The 25,578-nt window shown below is 31.3% G+C and overlaps 2 protein-coding genes across 2 annotated transcripts; both read right to left on the reverse strand.

Annotated features, from left to right (window-relative positions):
- Positions 1–7,497: 7,497 nt before the first annotated feature.
- Positions 7,498–9,397, reverse strand: LOC114300323 (E3 ubiquitin-protein ligase ATL31). The gene has a single exon (XM_028245216.2). It carries the CDS (start codon positions 8,998–9,000, stop codon positions 7,810–7,812), a length of 1,191 nt encoding a protein of 396 aa, XP_028101017.2. The 5' UTR covers positions 9,001–9,397; the 3' UTR covers positions 7,498–7,809.
- A 4,897-nt stretch (positions 9,398–14,294) lies between these two features.
- LOC114300322 (E3 ubiquitin-protein ligase ATL31) lies at positions 14,295–15,872 on the reverse strand. Its single transcript, XM_028245215.2, has one exon. It carries the CDS (start codon positions 15,687–15,689, stop codon positions 14,484–14,486), a length of 1,206 nt encoding a protein of 401 aa, XP_028101016.1. The 5' UTR covers positions 15,690–15,872; the 3' UTR covers positions 14,295–14,483.
- Positions 15,873–25,578: the final 9,706 nt, after the last annotated feature.

The raw sequence follows: 25,578 nt of genomic DNA on the forward strand, positions 1-25,578 counted from the left end.
TATTTTTGGGCTCCATATGTATGTGAGGTCTTGAAAATTGGGTTGTTTGTGTATAATGGGTGAAATTTGGCCTTGGGTGCAATTTTTGAGAAAGAGAAAAAATGCCCTAAGTGGGATTAAATAAATTATTTGTATAAATAATGAAATTAATTGTAGAAATATGAAATTGGTTGGAGAATCATGAAATTGAAGGAAATTGTGATTAAATAGTGTAGTTAGATTTGGTTAATCACACACCTATGGAAAATTTGGCAAATTGTCTGTTTAACAGATTTGTTTATCTGTTAGAAATATCTGTTTTGGGCTATCGGTGGAGGATAGCTATGATTGTTGTAGAAACTGCATGAGGACTAGGTAAATTGGAACTAATCATGTGAACTATGTCATTGAATATGACGGTTTGATTAAATTGTGGAATGTGTGAATTGTGGTAGTCATTGCATATGGCATGCTTTTAAATACATTATATATGTATCATTCTTTGGGAGGAGAGAGGAGATGGACTCCATTTATAATTAAGTTGGCCAAAGTGTCCAGGGTGAAAGTTCCAAAACCTTGCATATATAGGTGTCGATTCCTTTGGACGAAAATTTCGTAAAATGGCAAATCATGAAACCTTGTGCATATATAGATGACGGTTCCTTCGGATGAAAATTCCGTAAAATGGAAAAACTTGAGTTCATGTACATATATGGGTGCCGCTTCCCTCAGACATAGTTCCGTAAAATGGCAAGAAAATAGAAGTGTATGATTGATGTTATGGTTGAAGTGTTGATAGTACGAGTTGTAGTCTCATTTGAATTGTTTGGATAAAAATAAACCATGTCAATGAATTGATTCGGATAAATAAATGGAAGTGGATTGAAATATGGATGTCAATGTTGATTAGTTACGGAAAGGATGTAAGTTGGTTTACAAGCATTGAACATTTATCAGATGTTAATGTTTTAGTTAATTCTCATATATTGTTTAGCATATCTCTACTAGGCTTTGGCTCACCCTACTTGGGACACCATTTTTCAAGTACAGGAGACATGCGGCCTCCAAGATCTTAGCTTGGGAGGTCTAGGGGTTGAAGACTCCCTTTTTGTTATTTTTTTTTTGATGTTAAATGTATATTCAAGTCTGGGCTTTCTATGTACAGAGTTAGGACTCTATTTTGTTGTAACCAAGTTATTACTTGGAAAGATGTAAGCCCGTAGGGCACTCATTTTGTTATTGATAGTTAACATTACATGTAGTATCTTTTGTAAAGGAGACTCTGATGAATGAAAAGATAATATTTCTTCTATGCTTACGAGTTTTGTGAATAGTTGTCTTGTACTGCATTTGAGGGCATTACAAATGTCATCAAGAGGAATGGGGTTAAGGCCTTTAGTAATGTTACCTGAACGGAAAACCTAACCTAGTTGATTGGAAATCTCAAGATCTAGGTTCAAAGAGACAACCTAACTTCGTGTAACGGGTGAGTCATTGAAGAGGTAAATCCTTTTGCCCATTCCTTTGTACAGTGATAACTTATGGGGTGAAAGGTTAAGCTAACACTTTTAATGACCTAACTGATATGAATAATCAACCGTGGTATAATGAGATACTTTATATAGGTCACCTATGTGAGTGCGAAGTGGGGCCGTTTTTTTAAGAATTGGTAAGGCTAAATTCTTTAAAAATACTCACTAAACCAAGCTAGTGTTCTAGGGCCACACCGGATACACCAATGAGAACAAGAATAATGGTTAGACTACTCTTGTGTGAGGTATGTTGTCTCGGTTTACACAAACAGCAGAACAATTCAAGACATCACGTTCACTAGTCAGCCAGTAAATCCGATAGGCTTTCACTATGAAAAGTTCAAGCCCAACAGTTACATTTTCTGATGCAAGGTTAGTTTAGGTGCTCTCTCTCTGAGTCTTTATTGTAAATGTTATCCATTTTCTTTATTCAGTCAATTTTTATTCATGTGGGGAATTGTTGGGAAAAAAATGGTTTTATGGTGACTTTAATGTAAAATTAAAGTAGGTCTCAACCATTAGTTGATATGGGATGAAATGGGTTTAGATTCTTTGTAATAATATCTTTACACCACAAAAAAAATGACCAAAAACCATTAAGAATTGAATGAGAAATTGTCTCATAAAGTTGGCCGCATGAATGGGGTATTGGGAATTATGTATAATTACCAATCCCACATTGTAGAGGAAAGTTTTGATGGGTATTTAAACCTCAAAGTTTTGATAAAAGCATGAGCCCTTTGGGGCATCCAAATTTTTTGAAGGAAATGAGTTATGGATGCTTTGAGGATGGGCTTAGACCAAAACTATGGTCCAAGTTAGTTATGCAAAAATTGTCACCAGCGTGCGCGCGTCACTCGTCTGCTCGGGCCGAATCTGGCCGAGTCCATGGTCCGCGATCCGTGGGTCGTGGATCTTGGATCTTGGGATTTGAGCTTGAGGTTTGCTGAAATGGGTTAGGTTTGGACTGGGCTGGATTGGTAGCCCATCAATCTAATCTTTTTGGGCTAGGTTTATTTGGTAGCTGCAGATATACACACATGTCTATATTGTGTGTAATCTCTACACTTAAGATGGTGATTTACACCATTAGTTTTCCTGCATTACTTCTTTCAATTTTGCAGAAATTAAATTCTGCATTTGTTGTAGAAATGCTCTTCGTCTCTCCCCCATTGTGTATAAAAGGAGACCTTATCTTTGATCTAAGACACAGAATTCTTTGGCTTCCATACTATGTAGGATTTATGCTCCTATATTCTTCTTCCAGTGTGAGAGAGTCTAGACCGTCGTATCTTGGGACATAGACGCCGATATACCTCCAGCATCCATGGTAAGGCGGCGAATCTGTTTTAAGGAGATTATGATATCACACAAGTTTCGGTTTACTTTCTTTTCTCATTTTATATTATTATGTATTTCTATTCAATCTAGTTGTAATTTTCATGATTTCTTGTTCTGCTTTGTAATTTATTAAATATGACTCTGTTTGTTTATTTTATTTAAATACACAAATGGTACAACATTTATTTCAAAACTTATAAACAATAAATTCAAAATTTTATAAATAAAAGAAAAAATTGGTGATAAATCCAATTTGAAGAGTGTCCAAGGTTTTAAAAAGCGGTGTTACATAACAGTTGTAGCCGTTACATAACAGTTGCGGCGGTAGGCTCTACCCGTTATACTTGTTTACAGTGTGACAAAAATTTACCTATGTAATGGCCGTTTCGGTATTACGTAACAGCCGTACTGGTATCATAACGGCTATAACCACCCACTACACACCGTTACACACATTTAAAATATTCTGAATAATTTTTTTTTTCAAAAAAAAAAAAAAAAAAAACACTTACAAACTATACATTCCATACATAAAAAATATACATTATACACATTCTGCAATATTCAGTAGCTCAAAAATAATTTTTGTTTATGACAATTTTTTTTTTTTGTATTTATATTCATTTCATTTAATAATTGTAAATATTTTTTATTTAATTAATTCAACTATTGTCGTCAAAAATAAATTTGTAGACATTTAAAATCAATTATTCTTAAACAAATAATAAAAATAAGAGGTACAATATGGATTTATGACATATAAATTCATTAACTATTGAAATAAAATGTAAAAAGTTCCTTTTATAGCGATTTAAAAATAAGAAATACATTGGATCATACTTAAAAACTAACAAAAATTGATCAAAATCAATTTTAAATCTCAATAAATGTGATTCTAAAACAAATATATTCAGATTAGTAATTTTTTTTAAAAAAATTGTGTGGAAAATAAAAAAATGCATGATTCCGATACCGGAACCGTTATGTTACGGTGTTTAGACCCTGCAACCACAACCGCACCACCACAACCGTTATTATGGCGACCGCAACCACAATCGCTTTTTGAAACCTTTTAGAGTGTCTAAAGTATTAGATCTAGTGAATATTTTTTATTGGTAAGAGATCCACTCTTTGTGAAATAGTTTGGTGAGAAGTCATTTTATTATTTTGGAAGACATTTTATTTCCAATTTTATCCATTATTTATCTGTTCAAATTTTTTTTATCTGTTAAATTGTTTTCGCCTATCTGTTGAAATATTTTTTTATCTGTTGAATCTTTTTCTCCTATCTGTTGAAATATTTTTTTGTGTTCAATTTTTCCCCTATCTGTAGAAATATTTTTTTATCTGTTGAATTTTTTTAACTTATTAGTTGAAATTATCTGTTCAAAAATCTATTTGTTCAAATTTAACAAGCTTATTTTTTCTTATTTGTTGAAATTTACATAGCATATTTCCATGATCTATTGAAATTATCTTTTCAAAAAATGTATCTGTTAAAATTTATAAAACTTAGTTTTTCTTATTTGTTGAAATTTAAGTATATTTGATGATCTGTTGAAATTTTACTCTATCCAATTTCTCTCTTATCTTTTGAACCAAGAATCTTGGACCAAAAAAATAAAAGAACCAGGACACCATTTCTTTATCTTCATCTTCATCATTCATCTACAATAAGAAAAATAGGCAGATCACCACATAGGAAATTTATCACTGACATAGAAATCCCACCAATAGTACTCCCAATAAAAAAAAATGAAAACACAAAGTTCTCTCTGCCATAGTAATCGGTCTCACATATCAATCCTCTAATTACAAACAACAATACTTATCAATTAAAAACTTTAAAAAAAAAACCTAAGCAAAGCATAATCGGTTTGACACAGTATAGAAAAAGAAAAAAAAAAACTACAGAGAATCTACTAAACTGTGTTGAAGATCAACAAGAAAATGTAAACGCTAAACTAAAACAACTTTGATACAATCATACACATGAAATTGAATGAAAGCAATCAATCGGACTCAAGAAATATATACCTATCACATATGCATACACTAAAATACATACATATATGTTTAGATATGTATAAATATATAAATATATATACTTTTGTGATCGATGAGAGAGAAAGAAAGAGTGGTACAAGTAGCTTGTGGCTTGGAATTTTGAAAGAGAAAATGAGTAAGAGAGAGAGAGAGAGAGAGAGAGAGAGAGAGAGAGAAAGAGAAAGCCACCGCTTCTCCAACCTTTAAACTCCGTTGATCTGACCTTCGCAGGAGATCTACTAAGTTGTGATGGCGAGTTAGGGTTTCTAACTTAGATCTAACTAGATCTAGAGAGTTTGAAGAGAGAGAGAGAGAGAGAGAGAGAGTGTGTGTGTGTGTGTGTGTGTGTGTGTGTGTGTGTGTGTGACTGTGTGATGAAATTGGAACCGTGTGTATGATATAGATATATAAGGGTATTTTTGTCATTTTACATAAATTTTTCCTTTTGGACAAAATATTTCAGCGCTTGGATTTTTGGCTAAACAAAACTAAGATTTGAACTTTTCACCAAAGCACCCTAAATAAAATAATTTTATCACAATAGACAATCAAATAATCATAATATTTCATATCAAAACCTTAACCTTGAATATAACGGTTCCGGTTTAGACCTAACCCATTTTTTGCTTTTGAATTCAGAAATCTATGTCCTTAATTATTGTTCATGCCATTTTCATTTTGATGCTAGTTGAGTTTGGTTGTTTGGGAGTTATATTTGTGTTTGGAACGGGTTGAGGGTTAGTTTTTCAAAAGAGTTGTTGTCGAGTTTTCTTCTTGTTTGCTCAAGTGGTGTTTTGGTAGCTCAAGCGGTCTTTTAAATCTCCCAGTATTTTTACAGGTCTGCAAAACTTCTAGAAGTAGGGTATCTTCACTCGAGCGGTGTTTCTTGTGCTCGAGCTGTCTTTTACAGGTTTGAACTTCTAGAAAGAGATCATTGTGCGCTCGAGCTGTGTTTTTGGTCGCTCGAGTGGTGTCTCTTATTATATCTGAGGATAGCTTTGATTGTTTTAGAAATTGCATAAGGATTAGGTGAATTGAAACCAATTACTCATACATCTTGCATTGTGCATTGTTTCATACTTAAACATTGAAAATGTATTATTTTGAGAAAAATTGGTGAATACCTTAGTGAATTTGGTTAGGGGTATGGTTATAGTTATTATGTTGGTCTGTGTGTCCTTGGTGAAAGTTCAGAAACCCGTGAGGTTCGGTGCCAATCCTTTCGGTTAGTACTGGTAAAATGGCTTTGGTACTGCTTGTATAGCCTATTGGCAGACGCGTACTTAGAGATTCCTAGTGTTTTGTATCCACTACTTTGTTTTCTAATAGAAAAAGTTATTTTCATGAATTATATATAATCTGATATTGCATTGTTTTGATATGAAAATATAAAACATTTGACAAGTGGTATGCATATGCATCCACCTTATGATTTCGTTAAGATTCATATATTGTGTTTAAGTATCGCTCTCTATGTGGAAAATAACTTTCATGTACTGATAATATGCCTTCACCAAGGATATAGCCTGGGAGGACTTAGAGCCAAGGTCTTCATTTTACTTATTTGATGTAATTATTTTTGTACAAGTCTTGAGCTTTAATTGTATTGAGTTGACTTCATTTTGTTGTACCCAAGTATTGACTTGGAACGATGTAGTCATCAGAGTATAAAATTACTTGACTCTCATTTTATTTCAATTCATATACACATGTTATATGCTATAGATTCAAGATTTAGAATTTATGAATATATACACGCATATGTCATATTTTGTATGATCAAGAATTATGAATAGAATATTAAAAATGATATTATTGATCAATTATAAGGAATATTATGAGATGTATTATTATTATTATTTCGAGGCGTTACATCGAAGAAATGGAGGGATAAGTTTGTGATAAATCAAAATAATGTTTTGTGTACTTATCAACAGAAGCTCTTCCCCTTTTTACGAGGAGATTGGTATAGTTTAATTGGGATTACAATTCCTTGGTTGTGATGTTAATTAAGTAGCATTATCATCAAAGTTCATGTTTGTTTAAAGTTTAAATGCTCTCGTGCATGATTTTAGCAAGATGTAGTCATCTTTTCCATTTTTAGATTCTTGGTTGATTATTTTGCTATCGGGACCCAATACTCTCCTACTTTTTAACTTATTTTTTTTGTTAGGTAGCTCGATACCTCCCATCAAGTCCATATCTAATATATTCTAATAACCATTAACGTACAATATGTAAATGAATTTCTTTATAAAATATGATGACAAATTTAAGAGTCTTTTACTTTAAAATAAAATTCATAAAAAATAATTGTTAATTACGAAAATATTGTTACCACATTATTGTAATGAGTTTTTGAATATCTTTTTCCAAAAGATTACAATTTTCTTTGAAATAATAAATAACATTGGGATCCAATAAAAAAAATAAAAATAAATATAAAAAAATACATAAATAAATAAATAAAAAACAACAACGACCACGACGACAAAAAAAAATGATCAACATGAATACCAATGGATGTTTTTGAATTGAATAAAATAACTTTCATATTTTCTAACTCAACCAATGAAAACACATTCAACTATATATATTGTTTTTGTTTTCCTTTGTAAACCGAAGAGATCCAAATTTATTTTATTCAAAAGAAAAGACATTTTAGTTTCAAAGAATGTACAAACATATATAACATTTAAATCATAGCTCTAATCAAATCAAAGTTTGAGGTCGTCCAAATAATGTCATGACAATGACTCCCATCTAGAAAAAAATTAACTATGAGAAGAAATTGAAGTGTGAAGGTCAAGTCAAAGCAGGGCAATGTAATTGAATTGGTCCACCTCAATGGTGGGCCCAGCCTGGCCTCCAAACCCTTCGCCATTCACACATTAGCACACAAAATTGACCGTTAAACCGGAGGTTCTCGAACGGTCTCGTCACCCTTTGGGTCCATACACTTGAACGATGGCAATTTCATGACACTCTTCGATCCTTTCGGCGTCGTCGATGACGTTGATCCATTGCCATCAACTCCCATGACTTTTGGGGATCGAATCGACGCTGCCCGGGAAAGGAACGGTGGTGTTAATGAGAAAACCCACCGGTCCGATTTCACGACCGGGTCCAATGGCCTGAGATTCTGGGAAAATCCGGTTCGGTAGCCTATTCGAGAACTACCTTCTCTGGGAAACGCCACTACACAACTCGCTGTCCGGTTCAGCTGCGCCTGGTTCATCACCTGTCTCCTCACATCCTCCGGCAATCGAAGAGTGAACCGGTCGGTGTTTTGGCCCGGCTGAACCAACAACGAGTGTCCAGTCGAATGAGACCTTGGAAACTTCCCGAAGAGCTTGGGCCGCACAGATCGCGATCTTGGTATGCGGTTCCGGTTCAAACTCTGACTCCGGTCCATCACCTGAGGAGGAAGAGTCTCTTCCTGATCTTCAACAACCCTAATAGATACCTCCGGGTTCTGGTGATTCTCCACCGAGTTCCCCAACTCGGGGTTTAACACGGGGACTCGAAGGGACTCACCGGGTTGAGGAACCAGATCGGTTCGGCAGACCGGGCAGGTCACGTGAGAGGTGAGCCAAGCGTCGATGCATTCAGGGTGAAACACGTGATCGCATTTGGGAATAAGCCGAAGAGTTTCATCGTCTTCAAACTCGTTCAAGCACACGGCGCATTCTAGCGCGCTTTTCCCAATCTTCTGATCCTTCACAACCGAGTACGCAAAAGTGGGGAACATGTCGATCACAGCCGGGTCGAGACCCCTGGAGGCGGCGCCACGGAGGCGCAAGGAGGCGCCGACGCGGCGGAGGCTTCCGCCGGGGGTGGTGTTGTTGCAGTGACGGATGTAGATGGACAAGAAGCCGACGAGGAAGAGTGCGGCGATGAGGACCATGATCATGATCGCCAATGAAGGGCTGAATTTGGCGTATCCATATGGGTAGAGCTGCTCGGGCGGGGTCTGTGCTCGGGCTGGTGATAGAAAGAGGAGGACTGAGAAACACAGGATCGTGTGTTTCGCAGTGTAGGGGAAAGTGGGTAGGCCGACGATCAGGCGGCGGGTGCCAGTCTGATTTTTGTTTTCTGTCATGCTACACTGCAGTTGGAACCGTTGATTTTGGGGGGTTTGTTTTGGTGTGTTGCGCCGGGAACGGCGGGGTGTTGTAATGGAGGTAGGAGAGGAAAGTGTACATATATATGTATAGAGATATGTAGAGAGAGAGCCTGGGAGGTGTCTTGGGATTCAAGCTAGACTTTGTGAGCTCTGACTTTTGCTCAATAGCATAGAACAGAACAGAACATTCTATTGATTTTCGTTTTCTTCTGAGTTAGTGATTTTGCTGAGAAGTTATTTGCTGATGCTGGGTACAGCCACATGGGGTTTTACGAATGTTTTAATTAGTGGAGGAAATAAGATTTATAATTTTGTGTTAAGTTATGGGATGCCGTGATTGTTGAGGTACACCACACGTGGCTCCCAGAAGCACCAAATCATTTTTCATTTTTGCTTGCGAGCGCGATTATGTTAGCTTCCGGTCATAGATGGGTAGCGTGCCACGTGTACTCGGGGGCTGCTGATGGAGCATTTCAATTCAAGTTTTCAATTTCTTCATGGAACATGTTTATCCAGGGATTAAGGACCCGTTTCTTTTGGGAGATAGAATGGAGATGATTGATAGTGAGAGGATTAATAGTAAGATGATTAATAATGAGGAATTGTTAAATTATTTTTATGTAAAATAATAAAACAAATAAAAAAATATAAAAAATTAAATATTATATTTAAAAAAAATTCCTAATATATAAAAAATAAAAAAAATTTCTAATCCCTTCACTATTTTCTAATATTATCTCTATCTCCTCATTACCAATCCCCCTTCCAAGGAAATTAGTAATACCAAGGGACTAATAGTCTCAATGCTATCTCTGCAAACAAACAAGGGCATTAGTAATATCTTGGTATTACTAGTCTCAATACCCTCCCATAGCCTAAAATAAACGGGGCCTAAGAGACTAATGCTTGAGGCCTCGAATTCGAGGGCTCGAAATTGCCTCGAAATTCAGTTTTTTTTTTTTTTTTTTTGGCTGTGTGTTTGGTTTTTTATTTTTTAAATATTTTTTTTATCTTTTCTTTTTTTTTTTTTTTTTTTTGCAAGGGTGGTTATGTGTATTACACATCTCGCACTAACTCAGCCTGTATAGTTTGATAAAGTCTAACCCAACTCACTCACCCTATCAAATTACATAGACTGAGTTTTTTTTTTTAATTTTATTTTATTTGTTGCGCTATGTTGGTTTGGTTTTTATATTTTATTTTATTTTAAAAGGTGATTATGTGTAGAGATGTTTCAAAAATCTAAATTCCGCACAAACTCATCGTACAAAATTATATGAAATTAACAAAATTTAACCAACAGCTTAACTGATCAATCAATTAGATTGGAATGGTTGAGTGATAAAATTAACTGATCAGTTAGGCTGTTGGTTAAATTTTGTTAATTTCATGTAATTTTATACGATGAGTTGGTATGATATGTCTAATTTTTTAATTCCTACACATAAACCACCCTTTAAAAAAAAAAACAAATAAAAAAAATAACTACTAACACAGCCACCACCCAAAAAAAAAAAATGTTGTGGAGGCAAATTCAAAGCCTCTAATTTGAGGCTTCTAGCACCGCTGTTATCAAAATTGATACAGAATTCATTAAATTTTGGATAAATTATAAATTTATTTAAAATACGAATTGCTCTATATAATTTGAAAAATTATAAATATTCTTTTATTGTAATTTTTTATTTAATAGAATTAATTAAAAAATAAATTTTCTAACGACTCTCTTATATAATAATAACATTATCTAAATTATTAATTCAAATAAATTTTTGACATCATTAAAAACTATTAATTGAGTTGGTAATTTATTAATAAAATGGATTATTTGTTATAAAATTAGAAACTTCAATGCGGTATGATAGGATGTAATTTTCAAAACTATATAGGCAAATTATATTTTAAGCAAATTTGAGGAGGTGCATTGGCAATTTTCCCTTAAATTTTTGATCAAATTTGAATTTGATAAAAAAAATTCAAAAATAAAATATTAGAAATGATTTTTTTATTATTATTAAATTTGATAAAAAGTGAAATTTGAGATAAGAGAATAATTTTAAAAAATATTATAATAAAAATTTGATGAAAGGATTAGAATATTTTATGTTAAATTAATTTTTTATATTCAAATTAGGTATTAAAAAAAAAAAAGAAGTAATGAAGGGTTGGTAATGCTCTTAAAGGCCACCATTTGGGTATCTATTTATTTTGGAACTCAATTTTTTTTTTTTTCATATTTTTAGTAATTCAAAAATAATTATTTTTAAATGCAATTTAGATCTACTTAAAAATTAGAGTGTCTGTAAATAAATTTCAAAAATAAAATAAAATAAAAACTTAGATGCATCTAAAAATTCATATTTGTTTGTTTTTAGTGAATTCTTTTTAAAAATTTTAAAAATATTTTATTTTTTAGGTACATTTAGGGAAAAAAAATAATTTATAATTATTTAAGGGAGATTGACTAATAAATCCGATATTTTGAACTTGTAATATATATAGTTTCATTTTTTTTTTTTTTTGGTGATCCGTTTAGTCTTTTTGGATGTGTAATGACTCATTTGCCCTCCACATTAGAGTATCGCATTTAGAAAAAGTATACTAAAAGTTTTTTAGTGTCACACCATACCCGCTACTTTAGAGTATCACATTTGAGAAAAATACATTAAAGAGTTTTAATTTTTTTTTAAATGTCACATCATACCCGCCACATTGTCACATTTAGTAAAAGTATACTAAGAAGTTTTTAATTTTTTTTTTTTGAGTGTCACATTGTTAAAATGTTACATTAATACCTACCACATTGAAGTATCACATCATACCTATCACATTAATAAAAGGATATAGCTGTCTACAAAAACACTATCAAAATGAAAAATAGGATCACACGGAAAAAAATTCTCTACTAATAAGACTTAATAGATCAATAGAAAAAAAACTTGAGACTAACTAAAATACTTATTTGTAAGATGAGATTTATTAATAAATATCTCTTATTTAAACCCAAGTCTCCAAATATTGATTCGTCATTATGTAAGAATTATTACAATCTCATTATTATAATATTTTGAATAAGTGACTTAGAGTATTTTAAATATATATCTAGCACATTTAAAAAAAAAAATTAAGTTAGGAATATATCTATGAATATTAGATACATATTTGTGAATATATGAAGAATCTGTTAAGCTGTACATTATTGAAACAATTTTCCGAAACTCTTCAACTCTTGCAAGTTGTACTTAGTTATATATTTAAAATACACTAAGTCACTTATTCAAAATATTATAATAATGAAATCAGTTGTTACATGTATCAATTGACGTATTAATATATATTACAATATTATTATTTTAAAATTATGGACTCACTTAATATTTAAATTACAAAGAACTCGTTTGAGATGTGAATTGACTCTAAAATTTTTAAAATTATATTATATCATCCATTAATACATTAATTAATATATTAAAACTGATGTGTATAACTTTATTCAAGTTGTTATAATATGCTTTAATTTAAAATTTCATACTGTTGTAGTATCTTTCGTCGAGAAGGAAAAAAAGACAGAAAGTTCAACTGTAATTTGAAAATTCATATACATATTTGACTTTGATAATAATCTATATAAAACATTACTTGTGTAACTAAAATAATAATATTAAAAAGGCTATTCAGTCTGTAAATTTAAATTTATATATTTTTTGCCAAAAAGTTCAGACGCTCAAATATTAGTAAGACTTACCTATATCTTAATTGGTAGACTTATTATCCAATAGGTCTTATGATAATTGATGATATTTTTCATTAAACACTACTAAAATAGTCATTAATTGTTAATTTCTAGAGACAATTTGAAATTTGTCACAAAAAATGTCACTATTTACAAGTTTTAGCGGCAATTTAAAAAAATCATCAAAAAAAAAAGTCGCTAATTTTTAACTTTCAGCGACAGTTTGAAAAATTCGTCACAGAAAAATGTTAGTAATTGTCAATTTTTAGCAACATATATAAAAAATCGTTACAAAAAATTATTTTTAACTATGATTTTACTAGAATTTATTTTCAATACAACTTGATAAGAATTAAATCTAACTATTAAGACCTGTTAGTAGTTTATTTCTAATAATTATGTCCATAAGGACAACTTCATATAAAATAACCAAACTACCCTTGATTTGATTCACGCGAGTTCCTCCTTCCATTTCTTCACCACTATTGAATCTCATTTATCCAAAACTCTCTCTCTCTCTCTCACCTCATCATCCTATCTCGCTCTCTCTACATACAATTTGTTCAAATCGATCTCGTCGCCCCCAACTTCCCTTTCATCACCGCCCCAAAACCCTAATCTTTGCCATCATCTTCAACTCCTCCACTAGCCACTTGCCGCCGCTGAATCCCTCTACCTACCCCTTCAACTCCTCCGCTTGTCGCTCAACGCTCACTGCCTCGTCGTTTGCTCCATTGCCATTGACAACTCTTCTCTACATTTTAGGAAGATGTTGTCATCTTTTCCATTTTTAGATTCTTGGTTGATTATTTTGTTATTGGGACGCAATACTCTCCTACTTTTTGACTTGTTTTTACGTTAAAACGAAGCACATTTCTTTTGGCAGCTTGATACCTCCCACCAAGTCGATTTCTAATATATTCTAATAACCATTAACGTATAATATATAAATAAAACAAATCACACAAAATTTCTTAATAAAATATGATGACAAACTTAAGAGTCTTTTACTTTAAAATAAAATTCATAAAAAATAATTCTTAATTACAAAAATATTGTTACCACATTATTGTAATGAGGTTTTGAATGTCTTTTTCAAAAAGATTACAATTTTCTTTGAAAAAATAAATAACATTGGGATCCAATAAAAGATAAAAAATAAAAAATAAAAAGCAACAAAAAATGATCAACATGAATACCAATTCGAATGGATGATTTGGTGTAGAATAAAATATTTTTCATATTTTCTAAGTCAACCAATGAAAACACATTCAACTATGTGAATATTTTTTTCTTTGTAAACCGAGGAGATTCAAGCTTATTTTATTCAAAAGAGAAGACATTTTAGCTTCAAAGAATGTACAAACATGTATGACATTTAAATCGTAGGCCTAATCAAATCAAAGTTTGAGATTGTCCAAAATAATGTCATGACAATGACTCCCATCTAGAAAAAATTTAACTCTCGCCTAGTTTGGAAAGTGAATTAAAATTCATTTTTTTAACTTTTAACACACTTTCACTCTTATAAAAAAAATTAAAAAATTAAAAAAATTACTTTTAACCATCCTCTCCAAATACTCTTATGAAATGCAATTGAAGTGTGAAGGCCAAGTCAAAGCTGGGCAAAGCAATTGAATTGGTCCACCTCAATGGTGGGCCCAGCCTGCCTCCAAAGCCTTTGCCAACTTAACATCATTCACACATTAGCACACAAAATTGACCGTTAAACCGGAGATTTTCCCGAGTCGGTCCATTCTCGACCGGTCTCGTCACCCTTTGGGTCCATACGCTTGAATGATGGCAATTTCATGACACTCTTCGATCCTTTCGGCGTTGTCGATGACGTGGATCCTTTATCATCAACTGCCATGACTTTTGGGGATCGAATCGACGCTGTCCGGGAAAAGAACGGTGGTGTTAATGAGAAAACCCACCGGTCCGATTTCACGACCGGGTCCAATGGCCTGAGATTCTGGGAAAATCCGGTTCGGTAGCCTATTCGAGAACTACCTTCTCTGGGAAACGCCACTACACAACTCGCTGTCCGGTTCAGCGCCTGGTTCATCACCTGTCTCCTCACATCCTCCGGCAATCGAAGAGTGAACTGGTCGGTGTTTTGCCCAGGCTGAACCACCAATGAGTGTCCAGTCGAGAGAGACCTTGGAAACTTCCCGAACAGCTTGGGCCGTACAGATCGCGATCTGGGTAGGCGGCTCCGGTTCAAACTCTGACTCCGGTCCATCACCTGAGGAGGAAGAGCCTCTTCCTGATCTTCAACAACCCTAATAGAGACCTCCGAATTCTGGTGAGTCTCCACCGAGTTCCCCAACTCGGGGTTTAACACGGGGACTCGAAGGGACTCACCGGGTTGAGGAACCAGATCGGTTCGGCAGACCGGGCAAGTGACGTGAGAGGTGAGCCAAGCGTCGATGCATTCAGGGTGAAACACGTGATCGCATTTGGGAATAAGCCGAAGAGTTTCATCGTCTTCAAACTCGTTCAAGCACACGGCGCATTCTAGCGCTCCTTTCCCAATCTTCTGATCCTTCACAACCGAGTACGCAAAAGTGGGGAACATGTCGATCACAGCCGGGTCGAGACCCCTGGAGGCGGCGCCACGAAGGCGCAAGGAGGCGCCGACGCGGCGGAGGCTACCGCCGGGGGTGGTGTTGTTACAGTGGCGGATGTAGATGGACAATAAGCCGATGAGGAAGAGTGCGGCGATGAGGAACATGATCATGATCGCCAATTTTGGGCTGAATTTGCCGTATCCATATGGGTAGGGCTGCTGGGGCGGGGTCTGTGCTCCGGCTGGTGATAGAAGGAGTAGGACTGAGAAACACAGGATCGTGTGTTTCGCAGTGTAGGGGAAAGTGGGTAGGCCGACGATCAGGCGGCGGGTGTCAGTGTGATTTTTGTTTTCTGTCATGCTACACTGCAGTTGGAGCCGTTGATTTTGTGGGGGGTTTGTTTTCGTCAGTTGCGCCGGGAACGGCGGGGTGTTGTAATGTTGGTTGGAGAGGGTAGTGTGTACATATATGTATGTAGAGAGAGAGAGAGAGAGATCCTGGCAGGTGTCTTGGGAAAGCTAGACTTTGTGAGCTCTGACTTTTGCTCAACAGGACAGAACCTTCTATGCATTTTCGTTTTCTTCTGGAGTTTGTGATTTTTGCTGAGAAGTTATTTGCTGATGCTGGGTACAGCCACGAGGGGTTTTAGGAATGTTTTAATTGGTGGAGGAAATAAGATTCAAAATTAAGTGATTGAAAATTAATAAAATATGTAGTGATTGGTGAGGAACACCACACATGGCTCCCAGAAAGCACCAAATCATTTTTTATTTTTGCGTGCGAGCGCGATTATGTTAGCTTCTGGTTATAGATGGGTAGCGTTGCCACGTGTACACGGGGGCTGCCGCTGGAGCATTCCAAAATAATGGGTGCTTTGCCGACCATATGGAACGTTAATTTTTAATTTCTTACTTATTCTAAATCACATCATTTTTTATTTTTTTTATTTATAAAAAAACTAAATAAACTAAAAAATATAAAAAAATAATTTTTTATCAACTTCTCAAAATACCATTATACAGATTTCTCTATATAATTTGAAAAACTATAAATTTTTGACATCATTGAAAATTATTAATTTAGTTGGTAAACCAAATCAAATCAAACCAAATCTCATCAAATAGGATCGGCTGCATGAATCATTTTTCTCTATACAGCTTTATCAAAGGTCATTTCGTATTAATTGAGTTGATAATTTATTAATAAAATGTGTCATTTGTTATGATATAAAAAATTCAATGGGATAGAATATGATGTAATTTTCAAAACTACAAAGGGTAGATTATATTTTAAACAAATTTTAGGAAGTGTATTAGTAATTTGTCCTTAAATTTTTGATTAAATTTGAATTTGATAAAAAAAATTCAAAAATAAAATATTAGAAATGATTATTATTATTATTATTATTATTATTAAATTTGATAAAAAGTGAAATTTGAGATAAGAGAATAATTTTAAAAAATATTATAATAAAAATTTGATGAAAGGATTAGAATATTTTATATTAAATTAATTTTTTTATATTCAAATTAGATATTAAAAAAAAAAAGTAATGAAGGGTTGGTAATGCTCTTAAAGGCCACCATATGGGTATCTTTTTATTTTGGAACTCAAAATTTTTTTTTGACTTTCACATTTTTAGTTATTCAAAAATAATTATTTTTAAATGTAGTTTGGATCTACTTAAAAATTAGAGTGTCTTTAAATAAATTGCAAAAATAAAATAAGATAAAAACTTAGATGCATCTAAAAATTCATATTTGTTTGTTTTTAGTGAATTCTTTTTAAAAATATTTTATTTTTTAGGTGCATTTATGTAAAAAAAAAAAATTTAATTTTAACAATTTAAAGGGAGATTGACTAATAAGTCTGATATTTTGAACTTATAATACATATAGTTTCTTCTTCTTCTTTTTTGGTGATCTATGTAGTCTTTTTAAATGTGTAATGACTCATTTGCCCTCTATATTGGAGTATCATATTTGAAAAAAATATACAAATAAGTTTTTTGGTGTCACATCATACCCGCTACTTTAGAGTATCACATTTGAGAAAAATACATTAAAGAGTTTTAAATTTTTTAAAATGTCACATGATATTCACCACGTTGTCACATTTGGGAAGAATATATTAAGAAGTTTTTATTTTTTTGAGGAGGAAAAGTTTTAGAGTGTTACATCATACCTGTCACGTTGTCACATTTGGGAAGAGTATATTAAGAAGTTTTTATTTTTTTGGAAGGAGTAAAAGTTTCGGGGTGTCACATCATACTTCTACATTGTCACATTTAAAAAAAGTACACTAAGGAGTTTTATCATACTCTTCACGTTGGAGTATCACATGTCATGTTTGGGAAAAATACACTAAGGAATTTTTAATTTTTTTTAGAATGTCACATTATACCCGCTACGGTGTCACGTTTGAGAAAAATACACTAAGGAGTTTTTATTTTTTTTCAAGTTTCATATCATACCCACCACGTTGTCACATTTGGAAAAAGTACACTAAGGAGTTTTTATTTTTTTCAGAATAAAAGTTTTGGAGTGTCACATCATACCCGCCACGTTGTCACATTTAAGGAAAGTACACTTAGGAGTTTTTTTTTTTTTTTTGAGTGTCACATCGTTAGAGTGTTACATTAATATCTGCCACACTGGAGTATCAGATCATACCTGTCACATTAATAAAATGATATAGTTGTCCACAAAAACAGTACCGAAATAAAAAATAGAACTACATGGAAAGTAACTCTCCACTAATAGGACATAATAGATCAATAAAAAAAAAAAATTGAAACTAATTAAAATACTTATTTATGAGATAAAATTTATTAATAAATATCCCTTATTTAAACCCAGGTCTCCAAATATTGAGACGTCATTATACAAGAATTATTACAATCTCATTATTACAATACTAGTGGTCACCCGTGCGATGCACAGGATTTTAGAAAATCAAAAATTACTATAAAAAAATTTGCTATTTGTTTATATTTCTTAATATTTTTATTTGGTTTGTGTATATAAATCTTATTTCACATCATTAAAAATATTTAATATTTCACATTATTAAAAATTTTAAAAAAGTATCATACATTAGTAAATCATCACATATATAATAGCTAATTTATCTAAGAATTACTTCAGAAAACCAAAAGTAGAGTAACAAAGGCATATTATAATTAATCAAAATGACTAATATATTAAATAAAAGTAACACTAATTTTGCTTAGTCAATAGTAGATATTACAGTAATCATCTCATATAATATAATAAATTAAAATAAAATTAATTTTAATTCCCATTATATTTAGTTAGTGGGTGGTTAAAATTTTTTACATGCTATTTGTCTTTTCGTTATATTGATTCATTAAACACAAATAGGTTTGGAATGATTATAAAAAAAATTTAAAAAAAATGCTTGAAAATGCATTATACTTGAATTGACAAACATAAAGAATATAAATATTTAAATTATTCAAAAAAAATTAACATTTTAAATATGAGATATCTTCTATTTGCTCAAACTCTGAATCTAAATAAATAATTTAAACAAAGAAGAAATTTATGGTTTAGTTCTCAAAGGAAATGAGTTACTAAAAATAAATTTAATCATAAATTATTTCAATAGGATAATCAACAATAAAAAATCAACTGATGAATACATTTAAAGTATAACCCATATCCAATAAATTTTGATTCTTCATTTTCAATCTAACATCTACACCCAAAAAAAAAATAAAATAAACACAAATAATTAATAAGTGAGAGAGTTACAAATTGATAATTGCAGTGCTTTTATAAATAAAAAAAAAAGAATAAAATCTAAATTAAATGATAAATTATTAACAAAAAGAAAGAAATAAAGAAAAATACAGATTGCAACAAAAACAAAATTTAAAAAAATAATAATGTTCATTTATATGAACTCACTTTCTTACAAATGCAAAAACTCATGCAAGTACACATTTCAAATATAAAGCAAATATTTAAGATTTTTAGGCACCGAAAAGGGATCAGAAATGACTCAATGTTGACTGTTTTCCCCCCAATTTTCTATTCATGGTTTCTTTTGCAGGAACTTGTTTTTATATTAAAAAGATTATGTTTAAACAAAAGATATATATGGAATTCTATCATGTTTAAAATTTGTATGGATAAGTAATTGATGATTTTAAAAGATAAGATATTAAGTTCCACTTAAAGATAAACTTTAAAAAGATTAAGTTAAAATATATAGAAATTCTATAACAAACTAACAAAAGATAAATATAGATCGTTAAAAAAAATTATCATCTTTTTGGGATATTTATATCCCAATCTTATTTTATTTGAATTTTCATTAAATAGTTATATTTTTATTTTTGTATATTTTTTTCAACTATATTTATTTGTTATTCATATATACATAATTACCTTTTTATTTTAAAAATCATTTGACTCGTAATATTTTTTTATTTAATTTTTTTTAATTGTTCATATATAAATAGTTAACTTTTTTATTTTTATAATTAATTGACTCGTAATATTATTTATTTATTTATTTATTTTTATCTTTTATTTGACTCTTTATATTATTTTGTAGTTGAAATTTGAATAGTTATCTTTTTATTTTATTTATTTTAGATTATGTTTAAACAAAAGATATATATGGAATTCTATCATGTTTAAAATTTGTGTGGATAAGTAATTGATGATTTTAAAAGATAAAATATTAAGTTCCACTTAAAGATAAACTTTAAAAAGATTTAGTTGAAATATATAGAAATTCTATAACAAACAAACAAAAGATAAATATAGATCGTTAAAAAAATTATCATCTTTTTGGGATATTTATATCCCAATCTTATTGTTTTTTTTATTTAAATATTTTGTTATCTTTTATTTGAATTTTCATTAAATAGTTATATTTTTATTTTTGTATATTTTTTCATCTATATTTATTTTTTATTCATATATACATAATTACCTTTTTATTTTAAAAATCATATGACTCGTAATATTTTTTTATTTAATTTTTTTTTAATTGTTCATATATAAATAGTTAACTTTTTTATTTTTATAATTAATTGCCTCGTAATATTTATTTATTTATTTATTTATTTTATCTTTTATTTGACTCTTTATATTATTTTGTAGTTGAAATTTGAATAGTTATCTTTTTTATTTTTATAATTAATTGACTCGTAATATTATTTATTTATTTATTTATTTAATCTTTTATTTGACTCTTTATATTATTTTGTAGTTAAAATTTGAATAGTTATCTTTTTATTTTTATCTCTACCTCTTTGTTGCTCATATTTAAATATTTATCATTTTATTTAAATATATATAATCCTTTTGGCTTTTGAGATTTAGATAATTGACAAATGATTAAAAATTAAGAAAAGTGAGAGGGGAGACTTGAAAAGTGACACATAGGAGAGAGAATCCATAAGAATTTAGTATTAAGAGTTTGAAGAATTCTCATACTCCACTACATTTGTTTATATATATAAATATATATAATATATATATATATATATATATATATTATATATATTATTATATTATATTATATTATTATATTATTACAATATTTTGAGTAAGTCACTTACAGTATTTTAAATATGTATCTAGCTCATTTTAAAAAAAATTAAGTGAGGGATATATCTATGAATATTAGATACATATTTGTGTATATATGAAGAATCTGTTAGGCTGTACATTATTGAAACAATTTTCCGAAACTCTTCAACTCTTGCAAGTTGTACTGCTTACATATTTAAAACACTCTAAGGCCTCGTTTGAGACATACTATTTTAGTAAATTTTAGTTCTTTGATTAAAATATGAGATAAAAAAATTAGTATGTTTAGAATAATTTTTTGACTTTTTATAAAAAAAATGTGTAAAAAATAAATAGAAAAGAAAATTTTTGACTTTTTAACTTTTTTTAATAACTTTTTAACTTTTTAACTATAATGTTAATCTGCCGAACGAGACATAAGTCACTTATTCAAAATATTATAATAATGAGATCAGTCTTGTTACATGTGTTAATTGGCGTATTAATATATATTATAATATTGTCACTTTAAAATTATGGATTCACTTATTATATAAATTACAAAAACTTGTTTGGGATGTGAATTAACTCTAAAATCTTTAAAATTATATCATATCATCTGTTAATATACTAATTAATATATTAACCGGTGCGCATAATGTTATTCAGCCTCCATTTGGGAAGCGGGTTAGTTTTTTGACTTTTTGACTTTTTTTGCTATTTTAGCCTGGGCTAAAAGGTTTGGTTTGGGAAGGGCTTTTTGGCTTTTTGACTTTTTTGACTTTTTTTGTGAGAGAAGAATATAATGATTATGGGTTGGATGCGATATTTTATTTTTTGTGGCTAAAATAGCCTATTTTATTTTTTGTGGGTAAAATAGCTTATTTTGTCTTTTGTGACTAAAATAGCTAAAAAACCCTCGTTTAGCTCTTGCCAAACGAAGTCTCAAGTTGTTATAGAGGGTGTTTTGGAACTAGGTTTTTTGGTTTTTTTTTCACTACAAAACAAATTGGTTACAAAACTAAAAAAAAAAATCTAAACAAAATATCACATCAAATTCTATAATCATTTTACTTTTTCTTTTACAAACATCACATCCAACCACAAAAAAACTTAACTATCTTTCTAAACACAAAAAAAAAAAATTATCTAATAATATTTTACAGCTAAAAAAACTTACCAAAAAAAATCCACTTCCCAATATGCTTTAATTTAAAATTTCATACGGTTATAGCATCTTTCGTTGAAAAAAAAAAAAAAAAAAAAAAAAAGGACAAAAAGTTCAACTGTACTTTAAAACTAATTAATGTGGATTTTGACCCGAGGTTACTCGGAAGATATACAATCATCATATACATATTTGACTTTGACAATCAATATAAAATATTATGGACAAATTACATATATACCCCTCAGGTTTGACTAAATTACAAATACCCCTGAAGTTTGAAAAATGACGAATTCTCCCCTGAATGCTATATTTGCATAAGAAATTAGGGGGTAATTTGTTATGAAATATAAACCTCAGAGGGCAAATTGTTATGAAAATACAAACCTCAGGGGGCGGGATGTAATTTCCGAAACCTCAGGGGGTATCTGTAATTTAGCCAAACCTGGAGGGGGTATATGTAATTTGCCCAAACATTATTTGTGTAACTAAAATAATAATATTAAAAAGGGTATTCAACCTATAAATTTAAATTTATATATTTTTTGTCAAAAAGTCCAGACGTTCGAACATTAGGAAGATTTACGTATATGTTTTAATAGGTGAACTTATTGTCTAATAGCTCTTATAATAATTAATAGTATTTTTCATTAAACACTATTAAAAAATGTCATTAATTATTAATTTTCAGCGACGGTTTGAAATTTTTGTCACAAAAAATGTCTCTATTTACAAGTTTTAGTGGCAATTTAAAAAAATCGTCACAAAAAATCGCTAATTTTTAACTTTTAGTGACAGTTTGAAAAATTCATCATAGAAAAATGTCACTAATTGTCAATTTTTAGCGACATGTACAAAAAATCGTCACAAAAAATTATTTTTAACGACTATTTTACTAGAATTTATTTTCAATAGGACTTGATGAGAATGAAATTCAACTATTATGATCTATTAGTAGTTTACTCATAATAATTATGCCATAAGGACAACATATAAAATGACCAAACTACCATTGATATGATTCACGCTTCTTCCTCCTTCCGTTTCTTCACCATTGTTGAATCTCATTTCTCCAACTCTCGCTCTCTCTCTCTCCCTCTCACACATACACACACACATATCATCCTATCTCGCTCTCTCTACATACAATTTGTTCAAATCGATCTTGTCGCCCCCAACTTCCCTTTCATCGCCGCCCCGAAACCCTAACCTTTGCCATTATCTTCAACTCCTCCACTGGCCGCTTGCCGTCACAGAATCCCTCTACTTATACCTTCAACTCCTCCGCTTGTCGCTCAATGCTCACCGCCTCGTCGTTTGCTCCATCTCCATTGACAACTCTTCTCTACATTTTCTTTAACAACAACTCTCTCCCTCTCTCTCTAGTTGGGGTGATCAGGATGAGAGATGATCGTCATTATGACGACTATGCTAAAGTATCGCCGTTTTTCGAAACGTTATCATAACACATGAAGAGATCGAAGGAACATCAAAATCATCTCCTGTTTTCATATATGATTTCAGTGGTAGATCCAGACCTTATGTATTGCTTGTTGTTAACATCCGCCGCCGGATATTGTGTTGTTGAATTCCTAACAACTTTGTTTTTCTTCATCAGACTTTTCGGAGACGAAACTCCTTTGTGATCCACTGTAGAATCGTTGACTTTTCCCTTTTTTGTAGGCTAAGAAAAACCGACCTTCTAACTAACGGATTCGGCAGAGAGAACATCAAATGTGAGGCCCCTAACGATTGTAAAACCTATTAAGTCCTTGACTTTTGAATTCCTTTAATGAAAACCCTCAAATCCTTATTTGTCTTCAATTTTAGTTATAGAGTCAAACATGTGCGCCAACTTAAAAATCGAAAACCCTGATTGAACCCAAAGCTTAGGAATCATTTCCAAAACCCAAATAATAATTAAATTAATTTTCTAATTATATTTGACACACAAAAATCCTAAGTTTTTGGTTCTCAATATGATTCACCGTTTAATCCGAAATAAAGAAACTTTAACCAAATTGAATTTTCAAATCCTAATTAAATTAAATACCACACTTAATTAAATGTTCAAATTCATAAACTAAGATTTTAGCCCTCATATTTTTCTTGAATCACATTTTGACCCCAAACTAGTACCATTATATACATATATGTACCTTTAATGATATTCAATTCTTTTTGTACACAAAATCTATAATAAATATATTCATTTTCACACAAAATAAAAAGAAAAACCCCTCAAATCCGCCTCACTTGGCTGACTACTCTAGGGAAAAGAAATGTATACAACTTTTCCAAACAAATCCATGAATTCATGGAAAAAGTGCTCTAGTACACCCTAAAACATAGAATCTTGTTTCCACCTCAAGTTCCATCATAACTAAAGCCTAACTAGATCATGTTTAATTGCATAATTAAGGCTAGGGGTGGGCGCGGGTCGGTTGCGGCCACGAAACCTCCAATCCGCCATCCGTTCGCCAGATTGGCGGATTGGAGAAAATCAATCCGCATCCGTCCGCCAATCCGGCGGATGTGGATTGAGCGGTTTGGCGGTTTGGCGGATGGAAACGAATCGGTTTGGCAATTTAAAATTTTATAAATTTTCAACATAGTTCAACTTGTGTACTTCCTCAAAAAAAAAAAAAAAAAAAAAGAAGAAGAAAGAAAGTATTACAGTCAATGACTTAAAAAAGTATTACAATTACCGCATGCCTCATCCAAAGAAAGAAAGTTTGAAATTTTACAATATCACAATCACTACATGCCTTATTCACATATTACAATCACAGCATGCCTTATCCACATAAAGTATTACAATATGTGGTTCTTAAAATATAAAAACAATTCAAACCACCAAAACCATGAACAGAGCAGTAGTAGAGATTGTATGTCTCTGTATTGTTACATTTATATATGTTCTTGAAAATAAAAACCAACCAGCATATATCATATTTTCTATTTATTACTTTTAGAGTTAGATTTAAAAACCAAAAAATATAAATAAATAATACGTTTATTTTTTTCAATTCAAAAAATATATTCAAGTTTAAAACTTTTTTTCAACAGAATATTTAAACTCTTTTTCAATTGAAAACATAAACAAAATATTTAAACAAATTGAAAACATAAAGTTTTATAAATTATTAAGGGTGCTCGCGGTTTGGCGGTTCGGTTGCGGCCAAAGGAACCTCAAATCCGCCATCTGTCCGCCAAATTGGCGGATTGGAGAAAATCAATCTGCAACCGTCTGCTCATCATCACGCATCCGTCCAAAATGCGGCGGATTGGTTCGATTCGGTCGGTTTTGGCGGATCGGTATATCCGCTGTTTACCCCTAATTAAGGCCTCTAATCATCCACTATTCCATTAAGTTCAAACTAAATCCAAAATATCCAATCCATTTCCAACCAACGAGCAATTCGGACCTTTTACACCAATTTTATTATAAATAAGACCTCTCCCTTCGCATTTTGCACAAAAGAACACACTCAAACAACATATTTGGTTGAGAGGAAAGGGAGGGCAAGA

The sequence above is a fragment of the Camellia sinensis genome, chromosome 2, assembly GCF_055761805.1.
Source record: "Camellia sinensis isolate YWXY chromosome 2, ASM5576180v1, whole genome shotgun sequence".
In the NCBI taxonomy this organism is placed as follows: Eukaryota; Viridiplantae; Streptophyta; class Magnoliopsida; order Ericales; family Theaceae; genus Camellia; species Camellia sinensis.

Excerpts from the sequence above, each read along its gene's own strand:
- LOC114300323 (XM_028245216.2), bottom strand. The coding sequence starts at position 9,000 with ATGACAGAAAACAAAAATCAGACTGGCACCCGCCGCCTGATCGTCGGC.
- LOC114300322 (XM_028245215.2), bottom strand. The coding sequence starts at position 15,689 with ATGACAGAAAACAAAAATCACACTGACACCCGCCGCCTGATCGTCGGC.